The sequence below is a fragment of the Setaria viridis genome, chromosome 2 (assembly GCF_005286985.2).
Source record: "Setaria viridis chromosome 2, Setaria_viridis_v4.0, whole genome shotgun sequence".
NCBI lineage: Eukaryota > Viridiplantae > Streptophyta > Magnoliopsida > Poales > Poaceae > Setaria > Setaria viridis.
Window position 1 is genome coordinate 33,755,145 of NC_048264.2, and position 26,302 is coordinate 33,781,446.

The 26,302-nt window shown below is 45.4% G+C and overlaps 1 protein-coding gene and 1 pseudogene across 1 annotated transcript; one reads left to right on the forward strand and one right to left on the reverse strand.

Moving 5' to 3' along the window:
* The first annotated feature begins 5,220 nt into the window (after positions 1–5,220).
* LOC117844295 (uncharacterized) lies at positions 5,221–9,210 on the forward strand. Its single transcript, XM_072291465.1, has 3 exons — positions 5,221–5,768; positions 6,768–6,966; positions 8,051–9,210. The coding sequence occupies exons 1-3, from the start codon at positions 5,261–5,263 to the stop codon at positions 8,988–8,990; spliced, it is 1,647 nt and encodes a 548-aa protein (XP_072147566.1). The 5' UTR covers positions 5,221–5,260; the 3' UTR covers positions 8,991–9,210.
* Positions 9,211–19,716: 10,506 nt separating this feature from the next.
* On the reverse strand, positions 19,717–22,995 carry LOC117844298 (disease resistance protein RPM1-like; annotated as a pseudogene).
* Positions 22,996–26,302: the final 3,307 nt, after the last annotated feature.

Sequence of the window (26,302 nt, forward strand, 5' to 3'; positions counted from 1 at the left end):
CGTACGTGGGTAGATTTTCCGCGCAAAGCCTAAGCCAATTAACGGTCCGATTCGTACAGTGAAAAATATCAACTGACTGTTCGGCTGCCTAACATCTAATGTGAAAAAGAACTACTGATGAACGAACAATCAACAAAAGCAGAAATCACCGACTAAACGACTAAGGGTTTATCATAACTTTATATCAGCTGAAAGTTTATTGGTTATTGTTTAGTTTCAGGCTTTTAGCGACACGTGTCTAACTGTGTTTTTTTTTTTTGCGAATGTACTGTGTTTTAGTGTTGTGGTGGTGCCAGCAGCCCGCGACCCTTCTTATCTCGCTTGGGAACTGAAGCGTCACTCTCAGCCTCTCGAGATTGGGTAGACTGCACACGGGCTGGAGCAGCTGGGTGCGAGGTGCCATCGGAGGGAGGTTGCTAGAAATTAGTAGTAGGATGGAGAAACGGGTGAAGTGGTTGAAGCATTACTCCTCTGCTCAGAGCATACTGAGTGGTTGAAGCATTACGGGTCATATAACTTGACAATTGATTTGTAAGTTAGGAAGGTTATTTAGGTGGTGGAAGCAAGTCAAAAGCATACAATTTGCAATTCATAAGCGAAGAGAAATAAAGCTGAAAAAACTTCAAAATTGGCACAAATGTGGACCGTTCAAAACATCATAAAGTTTGGCTGACATTTGTAGGGTTTCATTTATTTGCTTTGTTCTAATTTTGGTCCTTGAGTAGTGCAGTATATGAGATTTGATATCGTCAGTTATATACATTTATTTTCTCCGCATTTACAGAGCTTCTGACGACCAAGTACAGAAAAGCAGAGTTAAACGTAATGGAGCTGAAAAGATTGGGGGCCGCGGTTTTGCATGGCGTCGATGTAAAAACAATGAAGCTTCACACCGACCTGAAGAACAGACGGTTTGACCGAATTGTCTTCAGCTTTCCTCATGCACGGTTCAATGGACACGAAACCGAGCTGTACGTGATCAAATACGTGGCTCCACCATCTTGTTATGTTTCTCTGCAGTTAATGTTTGGTTAAATCCTTGGCTAAGAACGAAGGCTACTGATGATTTGTCTTAGTGTCCTTAATTTCAGAGTTCATTCGGAAACCTATGCGCACATAAGCAATCAAGCAAATGACTATGGATATCATCACTAGCCACCGTTGATCACTAATCTTGTTTTCTGAAAGATAACTGTCTGTCTTTTTAAGGTCTTCTCTTCCTCACATAACTGTTTTTAGATGATTTCTTAGCTAACGTATTAACTATCTGCTCTGTCACTGTGACCTACAGTTTGCACAAGAAACTGGTGTCTGGCTTTTTCCGCAACGCGTGCCATCTGCTTCGGCGCCATGGTGAAATCCATATCAGCCACAAGACAGGGCACCCATACGACAGATGGGATCTTGAGCGCCTAGCCTCCAAGTCTTCTCTTGTTCTGATTGAGAAAGTTGGTTTCCACAAAGAAGACTATCCTGGCTACAATCAAAAGAGGGGAGGTGGTACAAAGTGTGACAAACCATTCAACCTAGCTAGATCCTTGCTGCACGTTCAGAAGCTGGAGTGGCTTGCCTCTACAAACCATCTGCTAGTAAAAGGATGTATCAAATAGAGGAACTTGACCTCTACAAACTCCACATCTGACATGCATGTTAGATGCATGTGACCAAACGTTTCGTGCACAGGTAGTGCCATTTTGCTTGCGTTCGTGGCAAAGACTGGCCACAAGTATCTGTTTCAAAGATGTAACCCTTGACGGCCGAATCTGTTTCTGCAGTGGGGCTGCCTTGTCAGGGACTCAGAGGTGGTACAAAGTGTGACAAACCATTCAACCTAGCTAGATCCTTGCTGCACGTTCAGAAGCTGGAGTGGCTTGCCTCTACAAACCATCTGCTAGTAAAAGGATGTATCAAATAGAGGAACTTGACCTCTACAAACTCCACATCTGACATGCATGTTAGATGCATGTGACCAAACGTTTCGTGCACAGGTAGTGCCATTTTGCTTGCGTTCGTGGCAAAGACTGGCCACAAGTATCTGTTTCAAAGATGTAACCCTTGACGGCCGAATCTGTTTCTGCAGTGGGGCTGCCTTGTCAGGGACTCAGAGTAACCGTCTCGCTTTGCTAATACTACTGTTTAGCGCTAGCATGCCTAGGGCTAGGCTTTTGTCGTTCGACAGGAGCAATGGTTTCTCTACTTGCATTTGCAGTCCTTCCTGTTACGGCTTCCATATACAGAGATGGAGATGCAGGAAGAATGCTACTTGTGCAACTGTTGGCTCGAACTGTTGCTCGCGATTCTGCTTTCCGGTAGTGGCGGATCCAAGGGGGGCTGGCTGTAGCTTCCATCAGAGCAAGATAGTTAGGGGAGGAGAAATGTGAGAGGAGGAGAAGGAGGAGGAGGAAGAGAAGAGGTGGGGAAAGAGTGAGAAGAAGTGAAGAAGAGCTCAGCCCCCACTTTAGCTGTTACCTGAGTCCGCTCCTGCTTCTCGGTGAATACGAGATTGGAAAAGAAAGGAAATGAATTGAAGTAGGCAAAATAATCATATCACAAGTATTACTGGTTAATGCTATTTAAAATGTACTATGTGTCGAAAACCCATATCGTGAAAATGGCATAGTACTCAGGACTAGTTTCATCAACACCACACTCCAAAGCCAACTTCTGAGCCTCCTGAATCTTCATGTCCAACAGAGCCATCTTCTTGTCTTCCCTAAAAGTGAGGGATTCCTTGATGACCTGATTCCTTTCAGTTTGCTGCTTAGAAGAGAAACTAATGTAATCCTTCATCATCTTGACCATTGGGCTTTTGGTCTTCTTGTTTGGACTTGAAGCTGTTGATCTGGTACTACTGGTCCTCTTGCGGCTGCTTGTACTCATAGGACTATGGACATAATCAGGAGGTACCTCTTGCTCAGGCATCTGTTGCTCAGGATCTTCATACTCTTCAGGCTCCTCAAGGTCCTCTGGCTCTTCAGGTTCTTCATCATCTACATTGGTGTATCCTGGCACAAAAGAGCTTGAACCATCCACAACTACACCATCAAATATACGCTCTAGCATTGGTAGGTACTCAGGAGGCCCATACATTATTTTCATCCATTCTGGATGTTTCTGCACATGTAGTAGTTGAAGTTAGTTTGCAATCAGATTGTTCCTTGCTAGCTGCACATGTGATATATCAACAAGTACCTTTGTTGCAGTCTCCCACCACTCCAAGGTTGCAGTAGGCCACCCATTTTCATCACGGCCTAAACCACTGTAAGAATGGATGTCTTTTATGAACTGGTACATTCCCTTGAGCTGCCTAATCCTATTAGATATCTGTTTCCTATCATGCCTCAGCCCTGAACCACAATAATATTTTTCTATGACAAGCTTGTACCCTCTTGCTGTCATACTAACTTTAATGTAGTTACCCAACTCAATTTGCTCAACAAGTAATTGACACAACAGGTTGTTATTCTGCTCTATTGTCCAACTTCCCCTGTCCATTTTATTCTACCATATACATCACAAGAAAAATAACATCAGAACTCCAGTACACATGCATAATCTATCTCTTAAGTAATACACTAAGGTCGTTGTTAGTCTAGCAACAAAAATGTAACTACAAATCCATATCCATCATATGTACCCCCCCCACACCTATTTTTCTGTCTCTGTCACACACACACACACAGCTTATGCACAGGCGCTGGCAACCTCCTACACCATCAACTTCAAGTGATGGCTAACATGCATCAGAAGCACAAGCATTTCATTGTAATCTAACAACAGTTGACCACCCATTCACAACTTTGAGATCATGTGTTTAGAACTCATACCTGACGGCTTGGAAACACTTCTTGCACTTCGTTGTCTTCAATGTCGTCGTCGTCGTTGCCCTGCCGTCCACCACGTCGAGCACGGCCACGGCCTACTGATGGACCAGGCGCCGCCGAGGAAGGTCCACGCAGACCACGACCGCCGGCGGCAACCGGTGGCAACCGACCGCGCCGGCCGCGACTGGACGGCGAGCATTCGCCGCGGCCTCCTACGGCTCCGCCACAGCTCCGAGAACCGCGTAAACCGAGAGCGCGAGAGGTACCTCTTCCACGGCCGCGCGGTTGAGAATGATGAGGCCCCGTGCTCTCCGACGCCGCCAGTGCGCCGGATTGCAGGATCCCCTGATACGCCGCCATCGACGACCAGTCGTTTGCCTGCGAGTTGAGATCCAGCGCCTCAATGCCAATCCGGGGACCACTGACGGATCCCGACCCCGGATTCTGACTGCCGTCGCCGGGGAAGAGGTCGAAGTTGCCGCCGAAGAAGTCCCTGGTGCCGTCGTCGCCGAATCCGTCCATGGGCGGCGCGCGGATGTAGGAGTTTGAGGTGCTCCGGCGACTGGTGTGGCGAAGGGAAGGGGACGGGATGTAGATCTGGCGAGAGGTGCGGCGGCGGTGAGCTCAGCACAGAGGGGTGGCATCGGCGATGCGGGAGGGTGTCAGAGGCAGGGGAGGCGGAGGGAGTCGGGCGATGCGGTGTAGATCTACCGAATGTGACTGTCCAGAGGGGCGGCGGCGGCGATGCGGGAGAGGGTGGATGCGGCGGCGATGTGAGAAGAAGGGGAGGCGGGGGGATTCGGGCGAGACGGGGGGAAGCGGTGGAGATCTGGCGGGGCGGCGCGAGGGGTGTGCGGCGGCCTACGCGGAAGAGGGAGATGCGGATGAGGGCGACGGGCAGATGCGGAGGCGGAGGAAGTGGCGGCGGCACCGTGGGTCAGAGCAGAGGTGGCGGGGCCGACGATGCGGCGCCGGCGGCGTCGGGCGGAGGAGGCGGGGCCGGGAGGAGCACGCGGGAAGGGAGGAAGAGAGTGCGGGGGAGGAGGTGCGGATGAGATTGAGGGGCAGGTGCGGGGAGGATAGTGCGGGCGTGCCTAGGGTCGCGAGGGGTATGGGGTGTCCAGGTTCACTTTTAGCTGCTTTTAGGATCTCTTTGGGGGCTAAAAATTAGCTCCAAATTTTAGCCTCTTTGTACACTTTTAGCCCACCTGTTTGGATCACTAGAGCTAATTTTTGGACTAAAAGTGCAGACCTAAAAATTAGTCCTTGGATCCAAACAGTTCCTATGTGCCGAAAACCCATATCGTGAAAATGGCACAATTTCAAATTTCTCGGCACCACGTCAAGTTTGTCAACAATCAAGAAGCGTGTTTCACGTTTGGGTCAGAGGGAAGACCGAAAAGTGCAATGTGGGTCCCGCGTGTCGAACGCATTAAATGTCAGAAATTTGTGGTTGGAGTGTTGGAGTTTGGACTCGAGTCTTGTACTGTGCACCAACCCGGGACCCGGCACACCAGTCCACCTCCACCAGACCACAGGCGCGCATGGCGGTGGGGGTGGCCTCGCCGGCGGTCGGGCACGCCGCGGGGGACGATGCAGGTCAGGCTACATCGGGGGTTGCGGGGGATGATCAGCCGATTCCAGCGGAGGGGGTCCGGGAACTGGAGTTAGAGGGGAAGGGGGCGGAGCCATCGGAGGGGGTACCGGTGGCGATCGCCGTGGAAGGGAAGGTGGAGGAGAATGTTTCGGCGGCAGCGGCGGAGGCGGAGGACGAGGAGGGCGATGCGGGTGATGAGGAGGAGGAGGGGGGGAAGTTGCTGGGGTGCTACTCCTCTACCCAGAGCATACTGCTCGTTGGGGACGGGGACTTCTCCTTCTCGCTGGCGCTGGCCACCGCGTTCCGCTCCGGCACCAACATCGTCACCACGTCCCTCGACACCTACGGTTCGTCAACTTCGATCGATTGCTTCTGCTTGCTCTCGAGACGCGTAAAGGTGCTTGTCTTTGCCGTTACGCACCAGTACATAACATGGCATTGGTGATGGGTGAATGGGGATGGTTTTCTTTTTTGGGCGCCTTTTGTGCCTTTGGTACGGGAATAAGTGGAGCAACCGATGGATGGATTCATGCATACAACAAAACCATATGCTAGTTCGGCGATTCCTGGGGAATGTGTTAACAGGCCATCTGGCGCGTAAAGGTGCCGCGTTTGGCAAATTTGCAGTTAATTTCCCCTTGCTACTAGCACTACATACTACTATACTAGTGATATAATGGTTCCTTTTTCTTTCGTATTTTGCGCCTGGTTATGGAAATGAATACCGTTGATGGAAGCATACTTGTGTTGGTTGGAGAAGGATTTCTCATATTGCCCTGTTGAGATCAATGTTTTTCTTTTGAAATCGGTGCCTTCTCATTGTGGTGTGGAATATCTATGGCAATATCCATTGCATAGAGCTGGAAGTGATTTGATATATGCATTGGATTTGTGTGGTTCCCTTGAATCTTATCTTAGTGATTTCTTGATTCTTGAAAAATAGGCTTTGTGCTACTCTATTTCATGAGATTTTACTTAAGTTGATTGTAAGGATTAACGTCCAATTTACATGATGCATCGTCTCTTAGTGCTAGTGATTGACCGGTTTGTGTTATCTAGTAAAATAGAGTCTGATTGCGCATTTTTCAGCCAAAAGAACTCGATATTTGGCTATCTACTGAAATGCCCTGATCTAACTTCATGCACGCCACTGTTTGTCAGTTTCTTTAGGAAAATTGTGACCTCTCGATAGCTTCTCTTGTTTCCTATTTCCTTTTGCATTGAACTGGCCTCTTGCCTAAGGTCAAAAGAGCAGTATGGTCTGTGTGATTCTTTGATCACTGATCAGCAGCAGTTGTACTTATATATTTCCCCTGCATTTCTTGCGGCCTATTCCTCTTGTCCAGAGGTGCTGCTAGGCAAGTACAGTGAAGCAGAGTCAAACATAATGAAGCTGAAAAGTCTGGAAACCACGGTTTTGCATGGTGTTGACGTGAAAATAATGAAATTTCACACTGACCTGAAGAACAAACGGTTCGATCGGATTGTCTTTAATTTTCCTCATGCTGGCTTTAGAGGGCGTGAGGACCAGGTTCATATGATCAAGTATGTGCACCATCTTATTATGTTTATTTTGGTATTTTATTAATGTTGGATTAAATCCCTGAATGCGAATGGTCTTTCTATCCTTCATATAGATTAATTCTATTGTTATTTGTCTTAATTCTTGATAAACAATTCCTTAGTGAATTTCTAAAATGTAAAGGTGACTTAGTATTCATAAGATTACATCTGTATATGAGGCTATGCCGTTTTGTTTAGAAAACCTATGAGCTGATGCATGCAAATGGCGTTGGGCAGATTATTAATGAATTTGTTTCTTTTTCCAGCTTACATTCTAGGACTGCTGATCTCTACTAAACTTGTTTCTATAAATTGACTATAGGTCGTTATATGCCCCCTTTTTCTTTTAAAAAAATAAGTACACTCCTTATGCATAGAGTAAGAGTAACTAATATATTTCATGAAAAAGAGTAACTAATGTATTAGATTACCTAAAAAATGTAATAAAAGCTTGCTTGGTGCAGCTTCCATGGTGATTTCAGGGGAGCTCTGTCAAACATCGGTTTGCAGGGAATCATTCCCATAGTAATTCTGTGAAGTGGTTTCTCAAAAATAAACTAAGATATGCTTGATTCACTTCCCGCTACTATCATTTCCCACATGGATTTTATCCTAGGGAATCACTTTCAATCATAGAATCGCTTTCCCTTAGTGATGACTTCCAGAGGAGCTTTACCAAACAGGCCCTAGATGTTTTACCTCGAGATTGTGTTGCACCAATCTTGTCTGTTGTCAACACGACATTTTACCTCGACAAGAATAAGCTAAGAATTTTGTTAGTTTCATGTACTTTTGTGTGTATATCCTTTTTTGCAGCACTTAAAACGGCTTTTGTAGTTACTTATCTGCAAGTTTACTATACTAAAATTGCTGTTGGAATGTGTTAGTTAAAGGCTTTCCATATGCAAATATGATTTGGACTGATGACAAACATTATTTTTGTACAACAGTGGTAATTAAGTAGTTGACAGATGGTTTCTTATTGATTTCCCCCAAATTTAACTAGTTTCCTTCTTAATACCATTTTTACTTATCATCTTATTAACCATCCACTCTTGACATTTAGTTCACACAAGAGGCTGTTGAGGGACTTTTTCTGCAGTGCACTCTACCTGCTTATACCTTATGGTGAAATCCATGTCAGACACAAGACAGGAGGGCCATATGACAGATGGGATCTTGAGCAGTTAGCCTCTGATTCTTCTCTTATTATATTTGAGAAAGAGAAATTCCAAATAACTGACTATCCTGGTTACAACCACAAGAGAGGAGATGGTGCAAGGTGCGACCAACCATTCCCTCTAGGTCCTTCTTGCACATTCAAGCTTCAAATAGGAGACTTGAAGAGGTGGAAGAAATCGAGTGGAAACAACGCTACTTCAACCTCATTCCTAGGTGGAAGCAATGTCCGTCCTTCTGGCAAACTGGAAACTGACACAAGGCTACTTCATCTGCTTCCACCTGTTCAAGCAAGGCCTTGGCTACATTTTACTCCACCAGCTAACACAGTTCGCATGCCAATACCTCCGCAGCCTTACATATTTGCTCAAAGGCAACAGCCAGGTCCTCCACTAAGCTTGGATGGCATTGTGAGGGCTCTTTTTCATCCACAGCCAATGTTCAGCATCGCAGGGCCATCACTGAATGCCTGGCGTGCTCCAGGCAGAATTTCGTCATCAATGAGCAGAATTGCATGTCCCAATCTCCTTGCACCACAGGAGCAGCCTTGGCATCCGCGGGGAAGTATTGCTGTTCAGCCGGGAGGAGATGGCTGCTCTTACTTTGAACACCAAAGGTGTCTGCAGAGGGATTATGAAGTGCGGAGGAAAGCTATGATGCCTGGAGCAGCAGGCTTGAGCTATTCTTCTGCCTTCTTGGAATCTGTTCAGAGGCAGGAGGGGCCGATGGAGTGTGGAGTGCAGAGAAAAGCTACTATGCCTGGAGCAGCCGGCTTGAACTATTCTTCTGCCTTCTTGGAACAATGCCGCAGAGATGTTCAGAGGTAAGAGCAGTTGAACAAGATGACCACATAAGGCTGTCAGTGAAGGACCTACGTTAGTACTTTGGAGATCGATTTGTATTTGCGTAGTGGATGGATGAGTAGAGGAACTTGTCCTCCCATACTGGAGATATGCCTATGTTAGAAACGATCTAGTGTTTTGTGTACAGTCGGACCATTTTGTGTGGCAAACACTGATTGCAGAAGTAGAAAGAATTCTAATTCCACTATCTTTGTAAAGGGGAAGTAACCCTGGATGCAAGAGCTTGTTTTTGCAATAATGGAGCTGCCTTTAGGGGCACAGATTAAACGTAGCAAAACTCACTTTATTATTAGTAATGCACTGGTAAACCTGCATGCAATGGTTCTTTTTTCATGTGCGATAATACTTCTTCAGTCATTTGTTTTTACTTGCGAGGAAATTACAAATTGTGTGAATCTTGTAGGTGATGAATAGCCACAGAAAACCATCTCTCTCTGCGAAGCAAGAAGATAGCAAGGGGATAAAACGACACCTTGTGCTTGATGCAGAGGAATATGGAAAATCCCCTCCCCTGAGGAGGTCCAGAAGTGGTCAGCGCGGATCAGGCACCGAAACCACAACTATATTACACTTTTTCTTGGCATTGACATTTGACAAACAAAAGCCAAATGGTTCAGTTTACCAAATTACCTCTCATACCGACAAAGTAGCTGAAGTCTAATTAAGGACGACATTACACGCATCAAATTCTGTTACAAAATCATCTCAAACAGTAAATGTAGCATAAAACATACTCCCTCCATTTCAAATTGTAGGTCGTTTTGATTTTTCTAGATTCATAGATATTATTATGCACCTGGACATACACTATATCTAGATGCATAATAATATCTATGAACTTAAAAAAGCTAAAACAACCTACAATTTGGAACGTAGGGAGTGATTGACAAAAAGAAATGGGTACCTCAAAATGACAGGAGCAGCACTGTTGATTTGCATGCAATTCTCAAGGAATTATTAGGAAAGGAGACCGAAAATTAATTGATTTGTCATTTTTACATGGTCTCAGTTGCCTCTCTCACTAACATGTGAGCCACTGGCTGTGTGGATCGGGGTGGCAAATAGTTTATTTGGCTTTGCATAAAACAGATGGATGCATCCACTGATCTACACGGCTTCATGGCGTCGGTATGGGCAGCAGCAGTTCCATGGAGTAACAGTTTTATTGCAGTAGGCACCATCCGACTTGAAGTTATACACATCACAAATAATGTGGCACTTCTCTTGTAAACAGAAGTCAACACTCTGGGGCTGAAAGCAGGCCACTAGCGACGGGCAAGGGCAAACGCGGCTACCGCCTGCATATGCAACAAATGAAACATGGCTAAGTACGTACGTACTCTAAACTTGTCTATAAGAAACAACGAATGAGGAGTAAGTGAAAGTAGAGAGATCTACAGTTCCATGGGGTAACAGTTTTGTTGCAGTAGGCGCCATCGGGCTTGAAGTTATACGCATCACAAATAATGTGGCACTTCCCTTGTAACATTGTGGGGGCTGAAAGCAAGGCACTAGCAACGGGCAAACGCGGCTACCGCCTGCACATATGCAACAAACCAAACATGGCTATAACTAAGAGCCTGTTTGGATACCCTGTGTTAAAATTTAACAAGTGTTAAAGTTTTAACACTCTCAAATAGAATGCTAAAGTTTAACATATTGGGATGTTTGGATGATGTGTTAAACTTTAACACCTTTGGTGGGAAATGACTCCATTGCCCCCTCATTTATGGCCGGCGGAGAGAGAGGGAGGAGAGAGAAGGGGTAACCTGGGAAAAAGTGGAGAGGGGGACCACTTTTAACACCTTTAGCAAATTTTAACACCCCCTCCATGTGTTTATGAAAAATGGGGTGTTAAACTTTAACACCTCACTTTTAACACAAGTGTTTGGATAGGAAAGTGTTAAAAGTGTTAAAAGTGGGGTGTTAAACTTTAACACCCCCTTCCCAAATAGGGTCTTAAGTATCCTAAACTGTCTATAAGAAACAACGGGGTAAAGTAAAAGTAGCTAGAGATATCTACAGTTCCCAGCTTGGCAGGATGGTGAGGTCAAAAGAACCATGAACAAAGCAGAAGCAGCTGTCAAGCACACAATCCTCCTCGTGCTGCTCTTGATGGCTGCCATGGGCAAGAGAATGTTACTATCTGTTTCTCTTTGTGAGTAGCAGGAGGAGAGGACTGCTTGTATCTGTTGCTTCACTGAAGCACAACCAATCAATGCTACATGCGTATATATCATCTCACAATTTATGTCACCTTCAATATATCGAAACCAATCTCGATATCTCAAGACTAGGATTTGATATATCCAAACCAATCTCAAAGTATAGTACATCGTCCGTTATAAAAAAAAAGTATATTACATCATGCCAATTATTTCCTGCGCTAGTACGTAGTAGTAACTTGTATGTCTAAAGATTAAGGTTGATATATATATTTTTACGATCCAATAAATATGTGAGTATCCTATATTTCACGTACTCTATATGTTCTCTTGTGGTTTCTTTATTTCTCAATGTGGTATATTCCGCACTTACTTTTTTTTTTTTGATAGACGACATCATATCTAGCTTCCAACCCCAGCAAACATGTTTTAGTATCATATAGGTAGCAGTACAAATTGCTACGACAAAATAAAAGGCGACAGTAACAGGTTCAGCACCACCTACTAAGCATCGCACCTTCAACATCATACCTTGGAGCACTAACTGCACACAGATAGCTATCTAAGTCTTCGAATAAGAGAAAAGGGACCAGGCCACAGTGATTTCCAATTGGCACAACTTGGGAATATGAAGCACCCTAGTGGTTGTACCCTTTTCCAGAGGTTTGAATTTCATTGTACACGTTAAGGTAACAGAACCATCCGAAGCCCTAACAGAAACCATCAGCTTTCCAGAGCTTTCAACAGAAACCACACTCCGTGAAAGGCTGATCTCATCACCAACAAGATGCAGTTCCTCAACTCCAGAATTATGCAGTAAGATTTCACGTTTTAAAACATCTGTAAAAGCAACAAACTCGCCATAAAAACCATCTGGTGGGCCAGAAATCACTTTCACACTGATTGTAGCTTCCACAAAGAAAACAATATGGCCGAGCTCCTCGATCAGAAGCGAATTCTGTGGGCGAGTACATAATTTGGTGAGACCAGCAGCTAGCAGGCTTAATTCTTTGTCATGAGACTTAGTGGTGCCCCTCACATACAACAAAACCTCCAAGACCACAGGATCACCGAACACAACACCACGCACAGGACCAGTCAGTACTAAATATGGATTCTCATCAGTGAGGGTTTGACAGTTATCCCTTCCACGTTAGAAGATAACATTGCGGTTGTGATCTAATGAGTCGCGTAGGGCAACCATACCGAACATATTGAGCGGCCACTGTAAACCTCCTGTTAATTCTGCGACCTTGACAGAACATACCCGTAGAGTATCGTGCTTAAAACCACCATGTGGCGCGGGATTAAATGTACAGTATATCATTTGCAAGGGATAGATGTGTTGTCCTCGAAGCGACCATAGCCGGTCGGATAGATATGTTCCAACTCTTTTCAAACAACCTTGCTTCATAGGCGTAATGGTCTGTTAGTTCCTCTGGATCCCGATGACGCTTTTCATCATCCTTCTTCCTCCTCCACTCTTCGTACTTCGCCAACCCTTTCTGTATCTTTCTCGCCTTTCTCGCTTCTTTTCCTTTCCGTGACCTGTCCCCTTTCAAGCCTTCCTTCGAGTTCTGCAGCACCAAATCCACCTCCATGGCGTGGCCTTCCTTTGAATTCCTCATCGCCAAATCCACCTCCATGGCGTGGCCTTCCTTTAAATTATTCCCCATCGCCAAATCCACCTTGGTGGTGAAGTCCACCAATTGCTGGTTTATCATTACTGAAATCTTGTTTAGGCAATTCAGCAGCTCCTGCACTACTCTACCTTCGTCTTCACCTCCGGAGTTTCTCGCGCTCCTCTTCTCCTTGTTCTTCTCCTTCATCTTCTTTCTCCGGTCCACTCGCCACTTCAGCTTTTCAAACTCCACCAACCACCGCTTGGCTTTCGACAGCAGTTCCTGTCGGATCTCCACCGACGCAGCTTCCTCTACCTTTCCAAAGCTAATCAACAACAGATTCATATCATGTATCAAATCAAACATCTGCGGCTCCACTGAATCACTCTCCAACTCCAACTTTAACCTGCCATCCGGATGATACACTATTTCCCCCATCGTCTTCTGCCACCCCGCCATCTCCGCATCGGAGTCTCTCTTCCCTACCTCCATCTGCGTCTCGGATTCCATCTTGATCTTCACCTCTGCCTTGCACGGGCACGGGACGGGGAGAGCTCGAAGGTGGAGTTGTAGGGCCATGCGCGCCCACCATGGCATCAAAGACGGCGCCAGAGAGGCTATGTGCCGCATAGGGCTGCTGCGCGTGGTCGGCGTCGGTGTACTAGTAGTACGACAATTTGTCGACCATCTCCTCCATGCGCATGAGGTCAACCTCCTGCGAGGACGAGCCGTCGACATGGGGAGTTGGGGGCAGGTCAAGGAAGGCGGCGGGGGAATGGTGTCGCGGGCTCCAAGAGGCCCCAGGCTAGCTGCAGCTCCTGCTCTGTTTTGGCGAGGATCATTTGGCGTTAAGAGCAACTCTACCAGACTCTCCAAGCTAAAATTTAGCAAATCAGTAAGAAAATTGTGATCCAACAGAGTTGCTATCTGGCTCTCCATCCCATCCGACTTGCCAAACTTCCCCGCACACTTGCCAAACTTGGCAAGCTAATTTGCCTTGCCAAAGTGTAGGTTTCACATGCAGTAATTGCTAGAATGGAGAGTGCAAAATGGAGAACCTGTTGTAGTGCGAAATGGAGAGGCTGTTGGAGTGGATGGATAGTGTATATTTTTAGAGAGGAAACTAGTTGTTGGGATTTGTAGAGTGAGAAATGGATAGTATGTTGGAATGAGAAACTCAATATGGATAATTTTTTTTACCAACTTATATATAGAGTTAAATGGAGAGAAAAAATGGGTAGTTTGTTGGAGACGCTCTAAAGGCGCTGTTTCAAAAATATTCATACACGTTTTTTTCCGTTCCGTCTCACCATGTATTCGAACAAAGCCGTGTGAGGCCCAAGCCCAACTCCCAAGCAGCAAGCACAGCAACGGAAGAAGCGAGCCCAACCAACGTCCACACAACTCTCGAGTTAATTGTTAGGAAAGCTTCCAATGTGCACGTTGTGTTATCCTTAACTGCTACAAATTGTATGTCATCTATTAAAATAGAGTCCAATTTGCGCATTTTCAGCCAAACGAACGCTATATTTGGCTATCAAGTGAAATGCCCTGTTTTAACTTCATATGGCACCACTGTTTTTGTCGTTTTTTTTAGGAAAAACTGTGATCTTTCAATATTTGCTTCATTGTAAATTTAGCATTGACATGGTCTATTACCTAAGCTCAAAGGGATTGTTTGTGTGATTTTGTGATCAAAAACAGCTATGCTTATCTCTTTCCTCTGCATTTTTTGTGGCCTATTTCTCTTGTGCAGGAGTGCTGTTACTCAAGTTCAAATGTGCAATGATGCAGAGTCAAATATAATGGAGCTGAAAAGACTGGAAACCACGATTTTGCATGGCATTGATGTGAAAACAATGAAATTTCACACCTGAAGAACAGAAGGTTTGATCGGATTGTCTTTAATTTTCCTCATGCTGGCTTCCAAGGACCCGAGGACCCAGTGAAAATGATCAAGGATGATCACCATCTTGTTATATTTTTCTGGTATTTAATGTTTGATTGAATCCTGAAACGAGAAAGTTATTGCTATTGTTTATGTAGATTACCTATACTTTACTTTGTTTTAGTCCTTAACAAAAAAATTTTTAGTGAATTCCTTAAATATAGAGTTGACTTAGTACTCCTATGTTTACTTCAGTATATGAGGTTTGCCTTTTGTTTAGGAAACCTACGTGCTGATACAGATGGAATTAGATAGATTATCTATGAAAGTGTTTCCATTTTCAATTTTCATTCTAGTACTGTTGATCACGACAGAACTAATTGGCAACAGACTTTTTTTTTCTTTTGTAAGGACAACCACAATGTACTTTAAAAGTAATCCATAAACAATAAAATATGTACTTCTTTCAGCCACCTGAGACATTGTGCAAGTGACCGCAGACCGTAGGTCCAGCTACCCGTAACATATGGACCGGCCATCCACAACTCCACTTCTCCCCTCGTCGCCTAGCTTGGTGTAAAGAGGACGCACGGGGAGGTGCGACGAGACGACGACCATGGCTGGAAGCCTAGAACATGGACGAAGAGGCCCACCGCACCCTACTGATCCGGTTTCTGAGCATCCACTCGCCACCAAGCTCTACGCCGGAGAGGCCGTCACGTGCTCCATGGATCCGAGCTTGGGGAAGACAAACTGCCTGCCAATCTACCACCATAGATCCCGCAAAGTAGACGAAGCTAGCACTCTTGAACCAGCCTTATTATCAGCAGAGAAGTGTTGCTGGTCCACCGGGAGAGTGCCTGCAGAGGGAGTGTGAAGTGCAGAGGGAAGCAATGATGCCTGGAGCAGCCGGGTTGAGCTATTCTTCTGCCTTCTTGGAACCATGTCACAGGGAATCTGTTCAGAGGCTGGAGGGGCTGAGAGCTATGATGCCTGGATTCGCCGGCTTGAGCTATTCTTCTGGCTTCTTGGAGCAATGCTACAGGGATACTTTTTTGGAGAATACGCAGGAGAGCTGCGTACCTTTGTATTAAGAAGAATGAGTAGAATTGTTACAACGCGGGCCTACCGGGCTCACGCACACGGTTTTGAAATGTAGCTTGAGCTTACATGGCAACTTATTTACATCCGTTTAAACACAAAGGTCAGGGTAAGAAACCACTAAGGTACCGTTGCTTCAGCGTCGTCCTGCTGTTGTCGCGGCCATTGGAACATTGCTAAGTGTTTGGCTCCTGCCGCACACTAATCAGCAGCTTGTTCTCGAATTAGCTCAGTTAGTTGCAGAGGATTTCGTTTTGGGGCTCTACCAAAATTTCTGTCGTTGCGTTGTTTCCAAATTGTCCAGGAGATCAACATAAACAAGGAGTCCATCCCTTTTCTTAGTGATCTGCTCATGGCTCGCCGCTTATGCACCCAGTAGTCCGTTAAGGAGGTTTCAGACAGTGAGGTGGTGTTCTGTATGTGCAGCACTGTCGAGACGATGTGCCAAACCTCCTTTGTGTAAGGGCAAGCAGCTAGCAAGTGCACTGTCGTTTCTAGCTCCTGTTCACAGAATGTACACTCCGCATTTCCCTGTAACCCATGTCGATGTCTTCTATCAGCCGTCCACAACCGCTCCTTAACTGCCAACCAGATGAAAAATTTCACTTTCATTGGTGCCCATGATTTCCAAATCAGCTTAGCGACAGCGAACTTTGTGGCTCCACAAAAGAAGTCGCGGTAGGCTGAACGAGCATAATAGACTCCAAAGGCGTCCCATCTCCACAAGACTCGGTCTTCAACTCCCTGGATTAGATGAACATTGGCTAGTTTGTGCCAGAGAAGAACATATTGTGTAAGAGTAGGCACTGTAGCGCATCCGGCAAAGTCTAGAATCCATTGCTTCTGGTGCAACGCCTGTGCGCCCGTCCTTGTTCTTTTCACCTACGGCGCGATCAAGTTACAGAGATCTGGTGCCAGAATAGAGGGTGAAGATTGTCCTAGCCAAGCATCCTGCCAAAAGAGCGCTAGATTGCCGTCCCCAAGTTGTATCTGAATGGAAGTCTGGAACATGTGCTGAAGAACAGTGTCTCGGGAAAACTCCAATTGCAGGTTCTTCCAAGGCCGGTTCGCGTCAGTCTTCTTCAGCCATAGCCATCGTAGACGGAGGGCGAAGGACGCCAGCCTGAGGTCCAATAGACCCAAGCCGCCATAGTCAGTAGGCCTGCAAACTGTTGGCCAGGTAATTGTACAGTGAGCACCTAAGGCTTTTTCTTTGCCAGTCCACAGGAAACCGCGACGCCTTTTGTCAATCTCCTCTAGGACCCATTCTGGCATTTTCAATGAAATGAGTGTGTGAATAGGTATTGAAGTCATGACCACCCTAACTGTTGTCAGTCGGCCAGCTTTGTTCATCAATAGCGCCTTCCATGTGGGCATACTAGCTGTTACTCGGTCGATCAACAGTTGGAAGTGTGCCTTCCTTAATCTGCCAACTTTCAATGGTAGCCCCAAATATTGAATGGGAAATTCAGAGACCCTGGCTGGCAAAATTTCAGTGATTGCTTCAATATGATGTGGAGAGCATGCTATGGGCGCCACCAAGCTTTTCTGAAAATTGGTGTGCAGGCCAGATGCATTTCCAAAGAAGAGTAAAATTTCCCTAACTGTGACCATGTCCTGAATTGTCGGTGAAGCAAAAAGGATCACGTCGTCTGCATATAAAGAACATTGGTGTTGTATGCTATGATCGGACGGTGCAGCCAAAACACCTTGCTGGACTGCTCTTTTGAACAGACGGTGCAACATCTCCATCAGAAGGATGAAGATCATGGGGACAGGGGGTCCCCCTGCCGTAGCCCCCTCATATTGCGAATAACACCTCCTGGCACTCCATTGACTAATACCCTTGTTGTGGCTGTTGATACCAGTATAGATACCCAATCTCGAAATTTTCCCCCAAAACCCAGGGCTTGCAGGACCTGCAGCATGAACGGCCAACAAACCGTGTCAAATGCCTTTGAGATATCCAACTTGAGCAGCACAGAGGCTTTTTTGTTCTTGTGTAATGATCTAGCAGCTTGCTCTACAAACTTGAAACTGTCATGGATGGATCTCTTCTTAATGAAGGCGCTTTGATTTACATCCACTAAGTGTTCAAGTTCAGGTGCTAGCCTGTTGGCCAAAAGCTTAGCAATAAGCTTAGCAAAACTATGTATCAAACTAATAGGCCTGTAGTCTGATGGTGACTTTGGCTGCTGTCCCTTGGGTAACAAAGTGATGAGTGCCCCATTAAGTTTGTGCAGTCGACCACAAGCTACTCTGTAGAAGGCATCGAAAGTGGTCAGGATGTCTTCTTTGATCACTGACCAAGCCGATTTGTAGAATTCTGCAGTAAAGCCATCGGGGCCTGGAGACTTTTCATTGGGCAGCATTTTGATGGTGGCCCAGATTTCTTGCTCAGAGAATGGGGCATCTAAGTGTGTCAGATCAAGCTGCTGGACGCCAAGGGATTGCAGATCAATCACCTCGCTACGCTGCACGGCCGTTCCCATGATGCGTTTGAAATAAGCATAGAGCATCTGTTCAGAAGCAGGAGCGGCTGAACAGGATGATCACATATGGCTGTCAGTGAAGGATCGTTGTTGGGACTTCGGAGATCTGTATGTTTGTGCGATTGTTCGAAGAGGATTGATTGCGTACAGGAACTTGACCTCTCTAGATATGAGATATGCTATATGTTAGAAATTCCTATGTGTTTTTGTGCGTTTCAGGACCATCTGCGTAAAGATGTAACCCTGGACAGGACAAAGTCTGTTCTTTCTGCAGCGGGGCTGCCTTTCGGGACACAGATTAACTGCACGCCTATCTCGTTATTACGACTGCTATGACTGTTGTGAACCTGAACAAGGTAATCGTCGATGCACTGATTTGATTTCTACTTGTTGCAATTATTCCTTCTTAGGCAGCTGGTGCACCCATAAGCGGACAGCCGCATTGCCCGCCGGCAGGCTAGGATCACCTTCTCCCGAATAATATAAAATGTAAAATCAAGTCTTGACATACCATCCAAAACGACTAGAGTCCCTAAACATCTGATGTAGACAAACCGAACTGGTTCGCTTCGTCAAAGTACCGCTCACAAGTCACATCCGACGAACAACGTAACTGAGGTCTCAGACATGCATCACTTTTGTCGTTTGCATAATTATCTATCACTAAATATCAGCAACAGAAACGGGAACATTACATTGACAGAAACCTCCGTACCAGATGTCCAAAGAAACAGGACTATCCTTTGATATTTTCTGAGCAGATTGGGAACTCTCGTTGATAGCAGTAACTTTAACCCTTGCATGACAGAATGGTCCATGTCAGACTGTACTTTTATTCAGAACAAATCGCAGCAGTTTGAACATTTATGTTTAAGGAATTCAAAATAGAGAAAGTTTGCTAGATGAGTAGAAAACAATCATGAAGTTATCCTATACAAACGCTCAATGGTGCCATTTCCTGATTCTGTTTTTTTTGAAAAAATAATGTGAGCGTATAAATTAAGACCAGTTCGGAGTTGGTCTGACGTGCTGCACTGCTGTCTGGAATATAGTTAATTAGGGAGATCTCTATCAATTCCATACAATAGCTGTTGAAGACCCAACAAAAAGTAAAAATCAAGTCAAGATATATTTTGAAAAGCTATCTTTTTTCGATAAAGGAAATTTCATTATTCTTAGACGGTTACATCAAGGTGATACAAACATACTATAATCGTTCCGACCTCTGCATAGCTATCAAGCACGCAGCCTATAAAAGAAAAAAAAAGACATAGCATCATATACCATGTCACAACAAGCTACAACACACAACTTAATCTTCAATTTCGTTCACAACCATATCAGCACTTGGACTTCTAAAAGCAACGCCTCCAACAAGGAAATGGTACAAGTACCATCATTGCCATAGTCCAATCAGTCAAGATCAGACCAACGGTTTTCACTCTAGAGAGTAATCTCTCGAACCCCAAATAATGCCTTCAACAAGACCATTGCCAGGTACAACCAGTTAAGGTCAAACCATGAGAATTTCTCCCCGGAGCTGACAAATCAGTACCAAAATGGTACCCTCAAGACGAGGTCCCTCAGTGCTGCCTTTCCCTTCTTTCCAAGTCAATACGGAAGGTGATCCACTTGCCTTCTGTGACCAGTAGACCTTCGGAATATGATTTAGCTTTCCCATTTGAAAGTTCCTTGTAAATTCAGAATGCATCCTCGTAAAGTATGCCTCTTTGACAGAATTGAGAAATTTGATACCAATAGGGATGTCCCACAATTCCTTCAGGCTATCAATGTGAAGATATTCAAGGCTGGCCAAAGCTCCCTCGTGTATGCATATTTGATTGACCTGCGGCAAATCCCAAAGGACTACCTTCTTCAATTTTTGGAACAGCTTGCCATGGAAGTTTAGATGTTGTCCAATATATGCCCTTGTAAGACGTAGTTCAGTTAAATTTGACAATTCTGAAAGCTGTGCAACTGGACTATTTGTCAACTGACACCACGCTAGCTCCATTAGCAGAAGTTGATTTCCGTGAGTAGAGAAAAATGGAGACTCCAAAGTTCCTTCAGACAACCGCCCTACCAATTCTAGCTTTTCAAGAGGGTTTTTCAATGTCAAATCTTCCAGCAGGAGGAGCTCATGTTCGTTGCTTGCTCTTATGTGTAACCTAGTAAGGAGGTGCATCTTTGATAAAGAGTTGCACAGTTGCGCACAATGACTGCTTCTCACATAAGTAATGGAAATAGACCTTAGTTGGGATAAATATCCTAGTTTTGCAATGAAGACTTTAGTTGCTCGGACTTCGTTCAAAGATTGCAATTCCTTCAAACCCCACAAGCCTTCAAATGGCTCGATAGGTTCCCAATTATTGAGACCTCTATATGTTGCATCTACCAATTTCCAACCAAGCAGGTGACGCAATTTCTTCAGTTTCGAAAATCCTCGTGGGAACTTTAGTGATTGTGTATGTTTAAGACTTAATGTTTGCAAATTGTGGAGTTTTATAATAGATTTTGGTAGTTCCTTTACATTGGTTTCATCAAGGCACAAAAGCCTAAGGTTGACTAGCTCCCCAACTGAATTGGGAATCTTCTCAATGGGCAAACCTGATAAGTCTAACATTGTAAGGTACTTAGACTCACGGGGAATAAAAGAATGCCATGAACATGATGCCATGCAGGTGTCGAATGCTATCAAGGTGCGAAGCCTGGATGGATCTATGCTGGATCGAATGCCATCATTGTTGCACTGGAGTACCGACACACGACGAGGATCTAATCCCACCTGCACCACCCCATAAGTGTCATCATAAATTGCACATAAATTCTCTTTTTTCGATTGGAAAATGGCGAGTTCACGAACAAGATCATGCATACAAAGCCACTGTATCTGATTAAAACTGTTCCTGGCTACAACCTGAAGCATGCTTCTCTGGACAAGTTCTGTCAAATAAACTTCACCAACATCTTCTAAGCTGCACCCTCCTTTGTGTTCAATAAACCCTTCAGCGATCCACAATCTAGTCAGTCTTTTTCTGTGGATCAGATAGTCTTCTGGGAACATAGCACAATATTAGAAACAATTCTTCAAATTGTTTGGTAGGTGCTTAAAGCTTAAATTTAGAATTTTCTCCACACGGTTTAGGTTCTCATTGTTGTGAAGCTCTAAAATAAGTTGATTGTAAAAAAGCCTCCATTCTTTATTACTCCTTGTTTTGAGGGACAATGAACTCCCTATCGCCACAAGAGCTAATGGCAAACCATCACATTTATCCACTACGTCTTTACCACACTGATGCAGTTCTTGGGGGCAGATACTATTTATACAGTTTGAAAATGCCTTCCTGCAAAATAAAAGCCACGCATCACGGTCATTTAGGCTACTCCTAGTGGGGAGTTTCGTGAGGTTTCATTCTCATTAATTAGTATGCCACATAGGATTTTTTGATGACATGGCATGGAATTAAAGAAGAGAGAGAGGGAACCAGTTTTATCTGGATGAAACAAACTGTACATGAATACCAACTCTCCATGAGTCATGAAATTAAATGCGATTTTGATCCTATGAAACTACACCATGAAATTATGCATTGGAGAGGGTAGTTTCAAACACCATTTCATTTCATTCTTGTTTATGTGGCTATCTTTGGAAACATCAATATGAAACTTTTTATTGGGATTAGCCTTAGAGGCTCCACCTTGATTTTACAACCATCCTCAGCTATTGAAGCTACTTCCTCAATTCTTGTCGTGATTATTACTCTGCTTCCCAGGTTATTATCAACAAGAACCTCTCTAATTCTAAAAAGAACTTCAGCCGTCCAGACATCATCCAATATGATCAAGTACCTCTTTTATCCAGAATTTTTGTCAGTTCCACTCTAAGTTCTGCACTCTCCATACTTCCAGCATCAGATGCCTTATTGTCATTTCCATGAATTTTTTTCAGCATGTTTCTCCAAATATCGTTGATCTTATATGACTGAGAGACAGAAACCCATGCGTGGCAATTAAAATTGGATATTACTCTTCATTTTTTAGACATTATTGGCAAGGGTGCTTTTCCCAAGGCCACCCATACCCCAAACAGCAATGATCCGAAGAGACGGATCTTCCAGATGCAGTGAATTGATCAAGATTTCTCTATTTTTATCAATTCCTACAAGTTCATTATCATTGATTGTTGAATGATCATGTCCAGGATAATATAGTTGCTGTTCGCTGTCATAGTTTATTGCTGGAGCATGCATACCAGTTATTGGTTGGGCGCAACGACCTAATCTTTTTGAAAGTTCCATAGCCTCTTTGCTTATTATATCTGCTTTGGTAGCAATTTCATCAAGTGAAAATAAAGATTGATGTTTCTTGAAAATTTTCTTCAAAGAAGCACATGGCTCTTTCTGTTGGTCTCCACCAACAACATACATAAATTGGTCCACAATGTCTTCCATCTCATATGCCAATCTTCGTACTTGCCTTACCCAAGTTTCTATGATTTCACTATTGCAGCCCTTCATGTCAATTCCCTTACGGACTGCATTAATAATATCAAGTTCATCTTTTATCAGTTTCATATTAACTGGAAGTGCCATTTGGAACACAGAATTCTTTCCAAGCAAGGGTTTACCTAACTTTAGTGTTTCACATGCCACAACTATTCCTATATTTTTTTATGACTAAAAGAACAGCAACTTCTACCATTTCTCTTTGTGCAGTTGACTTCAATATGCTAGTACAATATATTTGCAATGACTAACACTTAAAACTTATGCTCAAATTCCATCCTCTTACTTCACACCTACAAAAGTAATACAACTTTTTAACAATAGGAAATTCTAACTAATAAGCGAAATTTTAATTGTTAAAGGGAACCTGATTTTTTTTAAGAAATCTGATCTGACCTGCATCTTGCAGAAAATTGTTGAAAGGGAAACATTATTCTGGGAGTACATGAACTTGGTGGGAAAAAGATATTGTACGGACTACGGACAAAAAGATGGTGTATCAGCAGTACATAGTCCTGCTGCTCCTGCTACTTCCATACTGATTTCATCTGGGGGGGATGGAGGAAAAGGTGTAAGTTAAGGATAAAAAGGCATGGAAACATTGAGTTTTCTCTCAAATTGCGCCAAACAATATAAGAAATAAAAAGGCTGTAACTTATTTCCTTGCAATAGAACAACAGATTTTGTCGTGATGAACAAATGAATTTAAATGTAACATTTATAGCTCTATTGTAATTGCTGTGCAAATTAGCAACAATAGTAGGGCTCTTGGTTAGTGAGAAGAAGAAATAAGTGACAAGAGGTGAGAGTATTGCACCTTACACATTTGATCGAATTGTATCTATAGACAGGTCGATGTGAAAAATATGTCCATTCAAGTAAAGGAAGAGAGTGTCAGCAAAGTTCCAAGTGTGCAGCACCAGTTTGTGATAGTAAAGAAAGTATAGAATTGAGAGTGCAGTGGGAGCCCCAGCTTCAATGCTTCACATATATATACACATTTATATATATGGATGACGTTATGTTGTGGACAACTTCTTTGGCAAGAAGTTCCACCGGAGGAACAAAGGGGCAGCCAATCAGGACTTGGCAGATCAGTTAGAAAAGGTTAGAGTCCTGGTTGGTTAAGAATTGTAACAGATTAGGATTGAGATAAAGTCCTAGTCTGATAAGGGATAGAATCCTAGTCTGATAAGGTTTGTTGGCTTGTAACAGATTTGGATTAGAGATAGAGTCCTTGTCAAATAAGGTGTGTTGGCTGGCCCAATATATAGGGGCCTAGGCGCCATAGGTAGGGATCAAGCAGAAAAACAGATCTTAACTCAGAGCCTCCTAAGGAGGGCGAGTAGGCACCTGTTGATCTGCTATTGTACTCCTTGCCCAATAAACTAGCCATATCATCTCTGGTATCAGCTGGGAATTTCCTTGGCCTCTCCCTGCCGCCAAGTTGCGGACCCCAACACCCCATCCTCCCCTGCGCGCCGCCAGCCCCGTCGCTTCCACCGCAACAATGGGCGATTCCTTCATCACTCAGGTTGTCTTCGATGATGCTGTCGCCAGGATGACCACCAAGATGAATGAGATCAGCATGAAGTTGGACAGCGAGCTCAATGCTGTCCGCCAGGAACAAGGGCGCCTCGGCACCTCGATCAGCAACGTCCAGAATCAAGTTCTGGAGAAGAACGGCAGCTTCAACACCCATGCTTCCTCATCTGCGACCACTGGGAAGTATGGGCAGCCGCTGCTGCCTGTGCACAAGCTTCATTTTCCCAAGTACGACGGCTCTGAAGACCCCCTGGTCTAGCTGCACAAGTGCGAGCAGTTTTTTCGCTCGCAGGGCACGCCAGAAGATCACAAGGTCTGGATGGCGACCTTCTACTTGGAGGGCGCCGCCGGACAGTGGTACTATCGGCTGGAGAAGAATCGCGGCGTTCCTACTTGGCCGGTTTTCGTTGAGAGCGTCAACAAGAGGTTTGGCCCTCCGGTGCGCAGCAACCCTCTCGGTGAGTTGGCCCATCTGCACCGCACGGGCTCTGTTGACGACTACCAGGAACAGTTCCTCAACCTCCTGGCACGCTGCGAGGGCATCTCTGAGCAGCAGCATGTCGCCCTCTTCTCAGTCGGTCTCCTTCAGCCCATGAGCATCGATGTGGAGATGCAGAAGCCCGAGACATTGGAAGACACCATGGCACTGGCCCGTGCCTACGAGCGCCGCTCCCAGGTGATCGACGACAGCGCCCACTCCCTGGTACGCATGCCACGCTCTTCTGGCCGCACGGGGTCATTCTTCACTACTCCACCCCGGCCTCCTGCGACACCAACAGCCTCTAGCGTGGCATCCTCGACTCTAGGCGCTCCTGTCAAACCGGCGGCTTCACACGGCGCTCATTTCACACGTCTGACACCAGAAGCAATGGCGCAACACCGCCTCGAGGGACTCTGTTTCAATTGCCCGGAGAAATTCTCATGTGAGCACGCCAAGCAATGCTCTATGAAGGGCATTTACTAGATGGGTTAGACGGCGACGATGGTGTCTCGGAGGAGTCCGCTGAGGACGAGCCGACGATCTCCCTCAATGCCATCACAGGCGTCCAGACAAGCTCCACTTTGCAGCTTGCGCCCGTCGTCCAGGCTGTGGACCTCACCACCTTGGTGGATTCTGGATCCACCCACTTGTTCATTGCCACGGACACCGCCGCCCGGCTTGGGCTTACTCCAGAGGCTTGCCCGGGCCTCACCGTCAGCGTCGCCAACGGCGACCGCGTTCCAGCCTCCGGTGTTTGCCGGAACGTTGTCATCCACATCGGCCAGGAGGAGTTCTCCATCAACCTGTTCGTCATCCCGCTCGATGGCTACGAGCTCGTCCTGGGTTGTGACTGGCTTCGCACCTTGGGGCCTATCCTTTGGACTTCACATGGCTGTCAATGACATTTTGGCGCCTGGATCATCGCGTCAAGTGGATTGGGGTCAACGGACGATCCTCCCTACAGCTGGCTGCCACTCAGTCATCGGACCTACTTGGGCTGCTACTTGAGGAATTTGTGGAACTTTTCACCACGCCGACAGGGCTGCTGCCGTAGCGCGCCTTTGATCATCGCATTCATCTTCTTCCGGCGACAGCTCCGGTGGCGGTGCGGCCCTACCGTTACCCGCAGCTCCTGAAGGATGAGATTGAGGCCCAATGCTAGGCCATGCTCGAGCAACGGATCATCCGTCCTAGCATGTCCGCTTTCTCCTTGCCAATGCTGTTGGTGCGCAAGGCGGATGACACGTGGCGCTTCTGTGTTGACTACCGCGCACTCAACCTCAAGACCGTCCGCGACAAATTTCTGATTCCGGTGGTGGAGGTGCTCTTGGATGAGCTCAAGGGTGCTCGGTTCTTCACCAAGCTCGATCTCCGCAGCGGCTATCACCAAGTCCGGATGCACCCCGATGATATTGCGAAGACGGCGTTTCGCACGCACCACGACCACTTCGAGTTCTGGTAATGCCATTTGGCCAAA

Coding starts and splice junctions, on each gene's coding strand:
- LOC117844295 (XM_072291465.1), top strand. CDS start 5,261: ATGTCAGAAATTTGTGGTTGGAGTGTTGGAGTTTGGACTCGAGTCTTG. Junction 5,769..6,767: donor CACGTCCCTCGACACCTACG/GTTCGTCAACTT, acceptor CCTCTTGTCCAG/AGGTGCTGCTAGGCAAGTAC. Junction 6,967..8,050: donor GACCAGGTTCATATGATCAA/GTATGTGCACCA, acceptor CTTGACATTTAG/TTCACACAAGAGGCTGTTGA.